The following is a 7,856-nucleotide window of genomic DNA, read 5'->3' as shown; positions in this document are numbered from 1 at the left end:
TGTGGGTGTCTTTTCTCACAGATGAGTTGTGCCCGGTTCCAGTTGAGCGCTCGTAAGTGGGTCACTGCCTCAGCCTGTGCTGATGTAGGCATTCATTAATTTGGAAGTGAATCATGTTTATCCTTATTTCCTTGATGGTAATTCTTCTTCTGTTAATGTTTAACCATCACTCCAGCTGTTTACTGACGTAAGTAAGAAATTAAATGTTTTTATTTTTTTAATAAAGTACAAAATATTCAACCTATTTTTCAATTAAAAATTAAAAGTAATTACAAAATTGTAATGTTTGCTTTAACTTGTCTGCAATTTTTAATTTAATTTCATTTACAATACAAGATTCAAGGCATATTACAGATGCATACATTTAGATTACCTAAATTTGTCTTCTTTACACAAATACTGTAGGCAAGTTTGATTACTTGTGAGTCGTGCATCTACATTTTTATATTGAATTCAGCCTGCTTTGATAGATATGAGAATTCAATGTTTTAATATTTTCTGGAAAACATTACTTCATAGTTCCATTTTGTGGCAATGATTTGCAGCATTTTAACAAGCTGGTTTTTCCTTGGTTATTTAAATTTTATTTGTTCTATACTGTTTATCTCCTTTCCTTTCAGAAAGAAAACTCATCCAAACCTACAAACATAAAAAGGCATCACTCCTGCACACCCTGTAAAGAGTGCTAAGCAGTACAGCTCTCCCCACAGGAAGTTCTGAACTATTTGTGAATTAACTTGTCACCGCACATGTTGCCTGTTCTTTCTCAAAAGGATATGTCAAGAATACGTGACATTCAATTTTTTTATACTTGCATTGATATGCTGTGAAAGTGTCACCCTACAGTGTTCTCTAGAGACTTAGTTTTGCCGATGTAATTAGAGCAGTGATAGAAAAGTAAGATATTTATGTGAATGTATGCTGAAAAAATACTGTCTAAAACAGTAAACAACAGTACATACGTTATACTGATTTATACCCAGCTTTGTTCATCATTTTCTACAGTCATTTTTAAAGATTAAAATCACAACGTGCCTTAATAAAGAGCATGGAGCAGTTTCTTATCATTGTGCTTGTGGCAGGGGGAATTCATGGTAAGATCATCTTCATAAAGAAGCCAAGCATTAGTATTTGTAGTGTGAATAATTTCAGCTCATGTTCATGTGAATGCATCTTTCCCAGCTCACGTTTCAGATCATGAGACTACATGTGATCTTACCAAGAACACATGCCCATGCGCTCCTCTTCTTAAAGGAACTGTGTATATCCAAGTGATGACTAATGCTAGTGGCTGTGAAATGAAGTGTTTGAAGGTGCTTCCCATGGTGAACATAACTGTATTCAATATAAAGAAAGAAAAAATAACAACAGACAAGGAATTTAACAACAGACTACAGTTTATAATCAAGAATGGGACACTCAAGATCACAAACCTGAGGAGGAATGATTCAGGTCAATACAGCATTGAGGTCTTTAATTCAAACGGAGTCCAAGAGAAAAACATTCATTTCACCCTGGATGTTAAAGACAATGGAAAAGTTGAAGGCAAGTTATTGTAACTTATTCTTTATTGTATATTTTTTAAGCTATTGTAAAGTTAAAGTTAATTGTTCATAATTTCTTGTTTGTTATTGTTACTATTGCCAAACCTCTGCACTTGGGTCCTCTCGTAAATGCTTGATTGCATAGTGTACACTTTAGCAAACAGTAAACAGAAAACCACAATTTCTGTTTTTGTTAAACATGTGCAAATGCTAAATGAAAAGAAAAACTGTAGTTCTTGTAGGTACTAAACACTCAAAATTGTGTCAATTTTGCTTCCGTTTACTTTGCATTGGCAGGTATGGGAACTTACTGTGATGGCAGCCAGGATGAAACTAAGTGCTATGGAGCTTTGGGAGAAACTGTGGACATCCATCTGGGCAGCATCTCGGAAATACTTGAATACCAATTGTTGAAGGATTCATTAAAAATATTCAATGTGAAAAAGACCATGATCAGTTTTAAAACCAATGAACATAGGTATCTTTTCCTCAGTAATGGGACATTTAGGATCAATAACTTGAGCAGGAGTGACAGTGATAATTATACTCTTCAAGCCTTTGATTCAGATGGAAGAAGATCAGATCAGCGTATTTTACAGTTGTTTATTCAAGGTATTTTTTCTGTTCTGTTGGCAAACTAAATAATATATCACAAACTATCAAATACATGTATTTTGTTCTTTCCTTGTTTCTTTTTAGAGACTATAGAAAATGATTCTGATTTAAAATCTAAACTCATTTGTGTGTGTTTCTCTCAGCTCCTGTGTCCTCTGTCCTGCTGGTCTCTGAGTGTCTGTCCCAGGGAGAGATGAGGGTGTCCTGCTCCTCTGAGGGAGGGGACAGTCCTCAGTACAGCTGGACTCTGGATGGACGCACACTGACAGATGCTGAGCTCCTTTCTGTAAATAATGAGAGTAACATCATCACTTTGAAACAGCACATCTCAGGAAATCTGGTCTGCTCAGTCAAGAACAACGTCAGTAATGTCTCCGAAGAAGAGAGGATATCTACCTGTGGTGAGTGAGGTCTTTGTAAATAATATCTAATACTGAATCAGCAATTCAGTCAGTGTAGGTTCCCAGTCATCCAGCTCATGGTAGTAGTCTCGAGAGCTTGACAAAAGGCAGAAACTGGTCTTTTTTTAGATATTTGCACTGCTACTGTAGTGTGAATATGTATCAGCTCTGACTTGCCCTTGGGAAGTTAGTGACCAAAATGGTCAATTTGTACACCTTTCATAAATCATTTATTTATGGGCTATAAGCTTAATTTTCATTGATTGCATATTAATCAGTTTGACAGTAATAATCACTGATGGCACATTAATAAATTAAAACTTTAATGCAGTGAATTTGTTGATGTAAATTTCTCTATTGTCTCCTTGTGTTTTGCCATAAAAACACATGTTGACTTGTTTTTTTTTTATTTCATTTATTTTAGGAGCAGGAATTTTAACACTGATGGGTGGTGTTCTCTTAGCACTGATAGTTTTCTTAGTTGTGGGTGTAGCAGTCATCTGTTCTCGGAGAAAGAAACAAAAAAAAAAACAAACCTACAAAACAGGAAGGTAAAAAAAACTTTGTTCTTTTTATAATTACATATAACAATTTTTCTTTTTGCTGTTTTTTAAATAAACATTTTTTCATTCTTTGCCAAAAGTTTGTTGATACATCAAAAAAGCCAGAAGTGAGCAAAATTAAAAGTCATTTTTTTGTGTGTATTTTGGTCAGAATCAGTGAAACCATTTCACAATTTTCAGTCTGCTGAAGAAATGATGGTAAACTTCTGTTTAGACCTCAAACGATTATTTTAATGACTCACTAATGTTACTTTATTCTTCTTGTTTCTCTGCCGAGGAAGAAGATGACGAGGCAATAAAGTTTACTGATGTCAGTCTCACACAACAGCAAGGAAAGCAAGTTGTCAAAGAGGGGAGATAGAGGTGGAGACAGAGTAATCCCAAGTCACCCACGTGATTTACCCAGGGTTCTGAGTTTTATGATGTTTTGGGGTTTTACTCATTTTTCAAATTAATTTTGTTCAATGGGGCTTTAGGTTCATTGTGGGTAATAGTGAGTTTGGTGTTCAAGCTCAATAATCTTCTGTTCACAATCTACCTTCTGTTTATCTTTGAGTGTCATCTATAGATCTATATTTTTAGTTCATGGTTTCGTTTATAATGTTAGTTCCTTTTCATTGGGAGTAACCAGGATGGACAAGAGTAGAAATTAGTATATTAGAGGCACAGCTCAGGTTGAGCAGTTTGGAGACAACATGGTTGTCATGTTGGACATGCAGAGAGCTGATATGATAGAAGAGGATACTAGGGATAGGAAGACGGACTGCTGGGATTGCCCCTAAAAGTATCAGATGGAAGAAGAAGAGGTATTGCTGACCTGTCCAGACAGTTTATAATAAAATCTCATCTTCTGTTTCTGTCCTCTTATTTTAGTATCTCATTTTCTCCATATACTGTATTGTATATAAATGTAATCATGAACACAGGTTACAAACATTGTACAAACTGCTTTTATTAAAAAATGAATTCATTAAAATATGTGCTGCAGTCTGTGTTCATCAGCCCAGATTTAAATGTAGTGACACAGTAGAATATAACAAAAATAAATAAAAGAATAAAAATGAGGCCTTTCATTTTAAAACCTGCATGTGTGCTTGTGGTTTGTGTAGTAGCAGTTACTATTTCTTCACTTCCTTCTGTGCACAATGACGGGTTTACCTGACATATAACATCAACAAACAGAACTTCAGACAACACTTCAAAACTGAGCAAAATAACAAGCAATAATGTCTGTGAAGGTGCTTCAAGGTTTGACAGAATCTGCTATTTACATTTCTTAAATTACAAACAATTGTGGCTTAATTACACACTTTTTTTGTAATTTTTGTGTAAACCAACTTCAAAGTGCTTAAAAACCCCTTTAACTTGTTAATTTAATTTAGCTGTAAATATCAAGTGTCGATGAAAAAGCATAATAAGTTGGACAATATTGCACATAATGTCCTCTTTGTATATATCTATTTACTTACTGTATATAATGTTTTTCTCTCTATATTTTGCACAGTCGAGGAGCGTATCAGGTCACATTTCACTACGTGTTATACTTGTATAACTATGTACGTGAAAAATCCTGAATTGAATCTTGAATAAAATTACAAAATTGGTTTAGGAGTTTTAGAGTTTTAGTATCACTAAATTAATGACTGCAGTATGTCTTCTCAGTCTCTGCAGTTGTATTGTAGTCACATCCTGCCTGGTCTGAGTTCACACATTCTTATTTAGAAGCTGATCACTAAAACAGGAAACATGGTCAGAGGTTTTGGCTGTTTGCATCTTAGTAAAGTACAAGGTTTACTTAAAAGCTGCCTGCTCAGTCAAAGCAGGCTGAATAGTGAAGAAACACAGAAACTGTGTTCGTGTAGGTGATACTATTAGTTGTCCTTTGTGGTGAACTGGGTTTAATTATTTGAAACCTGTAGCAACCGTGATATTAAAGACAGTCACTAAATAGATTGTAATGAACGTTATGTGTGAGTTCACTAGGGCAGATCTGTAGTCACTCATTTGCCTGCTTCTCTGTTCTCTTCACCACTGCCACTTTCTCACGCTGTCAGTCTGAATACTGTCATCTTTACTCTAGTCCAATCATCTTCTTACTCACCTTCTTTGGGCTAATCAGTGTCCACTGCACTCTTCATCATTCTCCTTTCCTCATTCATGCAGTTTTTTCAGCTTTTTACATGTAGCATATCATTAATATATATTTACATGTTATATATCAGCGCAAGGGCGAAGATTTGGTTTTGGCATTGGTGGGGACGGATGATTCAGCCACCGAACCCTGCCATGTTTCTTTTTTTTTCTTTTTGTCTTTGCTTCTTAATAAAAAGAGGAGAAATATATTTGCCTACATATGCTATTCTACATGCTTTTAAACCATTTAAAATCACATTCATAGTTTTATATGTGAAATATATAATGTTAAATTACTATTAAACAAATGACTAAGTATTTTAGACTTTAGTTTACTCCGGCCATATTCCATATAAATCAGGTATCATACAAAAATAAAAATAGTTTAAAATACAATCATGACAATAAAAGAATATGACTTTAAGGACTTAACAACATTACTTCATATTATAGTACACCAACATCTCTTATACAGAACTACTCATATAAGATTACCACAAAGTAAAAGATCTCTCAGCAAAATTATGCAACATTTTAGGTACACTACTGCCCCTATAAAATCAGTGAGCTGGGATTTTTTATTCTAAACATGAACTACTGTTACAGCAACAGACATGGACTACTGGTGCCCCACACAACAACTCAATGTCCACTATGTGAAGCAGCCAAACACATGCCTTCTCCTTTTGTTAGCTGAGATAAACCTCTGGCATATTTGTTTTACATCTATACTGTCCAGTCTCTCCTGGTGGACAGGTTATTCATGGTTACATACAATTTTAGAATGATGTGGGCCAAGCCTAGCACATACTTACCAACTTTGAGACCTCAGAATTAGGGAGACATTCAAAAGGGCTGTGGGGGTTGGGGGGTGGGAGTGGTATACATATACACAAAAAACTTGAATCTTACAGGGTTTCTTTATCAAATAAAATAAGTTAAATGTCACCGTTATTATTGTCCGGCCGGAAACAGGCCGGGGGTGTCCAAATTCCGAAGCTGCGTCCACCTGAGGACCCGGCCTTCGACTGTATCAACAAAGGCTGAACACTGAGCAGACATGGAAGCTGTAGCTGGACTGTTGTTGATGTTGTTCGGGGTTTCTCATGGTGAGCTACAAAACTTCTTCATTAATACCTAATCTTATAACAATGAGATGTTTTGCAGCCACGGAATCTAGTACAGTCCATAAAATAAGTTTGGAACAAAAACAACAACAACAAAAAACTAATTTTTCCAGCTTGCTTGGCCTGCTTTTCTTTAAACATTAACGTGCCATTCTGAGATCATTGAATATGCAGTAAACACATATAAGTAAATACAACTATGACAGATTACCTCATTAAACAACTGTTCTATTTCACACCAGATATTTTTACAAAGTACAGACTATGTAAAACATTTGATGATGGTGTGGTAAGGCAACATGCACAGCTGCAGAGTCTAAAAGCTACAGCAGCTAAATACAATTCAGACATTTGTTTTGTCGTTTGGAAAATTGCAATTTTCCAGCTAGGTTTTGTAAATTTTCATCTTGATGAATATCTGCACAAGGAAACTAGAGCTGCTAACTTACCCCAAACTATGTTTCAGTCACAGACCTGTATAATACGTATCTGTTCACAAATAAAAGCTTTACACTGTTTGGACTTAAACAGACAATCATCAGAAAATGTAACCACAGTCCTTCTGGCAGGGACTACAAACTAAAATCCACAAGTTCCTGTGGACAATTTTCAGATGCATATATTTTTTTTGCTTTCCCAGTTATTCATTGGAGACCAAAATCCTGTCACAGTATCAGAATTGATCTGTGTGTTTCTCTCAGCTCCTGTGTCCTCTGTCCAGCTGGTCTCTGAGTGTCTGTCCCAGGGAGAGATGAGGATGTCCTGCTCCTCTGAGGGAGGGGACAGTCCTCAGTACAGCTGGACTTTGAATGGACACACACTGACAGATGCTGAGCTCCTTTCTGAAAATAATGAGACTAACATCATCATTCTGAAACATCACATCTCGGGACATCTGGTCTGCTCAGTCAAGAACAATGTCAATAGTGTCTCCAAAGAACAGGAGATATCTACCTGTGTTGAGTGAGAACATTTTAAGCAGTATCTAATAATGAATCAGCAATTCAGTCACTGTAGTTTCACAGCAATTCAGGTCATGGTAGTCTTGAGAGCTAGAGATACTTGTACTTCACTCTGCCACACAAGGTGCCCAAGTGCTACAGCCTGTATTAAGAATAAGTAAAAGGACTGTTCAGCTCCAAAACTGTTGCTAATTTTGACCTCACGTGTGAGACGTCTTGTAGACATTGTGAGATATTGCTTGTGCCTTGTGCAGAGTGTCCTACCTCAGCAGAAGGTGATATTATCATTATTCATGCCAGTATTTGTAACTTTACTAATTATAGAATTATCTGTTTTTGTCTCTGAAAATCACACACAATTTATCACATACATACAGCACGTCTCAGGACATCTGGTCTGTTCAGTCAGGAACAATGTCAGTGATGTCTTCAAAGAAGAGACGATATCTACCTGTGGTGAGCGAGGTCTTTGTAAACAATATCTATATATATTTTTTTTTATTATTCTTGC

General features: G+C 35.9%; 1 protein-coding gene across 1 annotated transcript; it reads left to right on the top strand.

The window, feature by feature from the left end:
* Window positions 1–1,045: 1,045 nt before the first annotated feature.
* On the top strand, window positions 1,046–7,640 carry LOC102793010 (T-cell surface antigen CD2-like). Its single transcript, XM_087849597.1, has 4 exons — window positions 1,046–1,094; window positions 1,842–2,156; window positions 2,303–2,560; window positions 7,085–7,640. Exons 1-4 carry the CDS (start codon window positions 1,049–1,051, stop codon window positions 7,348–7,350), a joined length of 885 nt encoding a protein of 294 aa, XP_087705723.1. The 5' UTR covers window positions 1,046–1,048; the 3' UTR covers window positions 7,351–7,640.
* The last annotated feature ends 216 nt before the right edge of the window (window positions 7,641–7,856 follow it).

Source organism: Neolamprologus brichardi, chromosome 2, assembly GCF_056152115.1.
Source record: "Neolamprologus brichardi isolate AB-2024 chromosome 2, ASM5615211v1, whole genome shotgun sequence".
In the NCBI taxonomy this organism is placed as follows: Eukaryota; Metazoa; Chordata; class Actinopteri; order Cichliformes; family Cichlidae; genus Neolamprologus; species Neolamprologus brichardi.
This window is presented reverse-complemented; position numbering and strand designations above follow the sequence as displayed.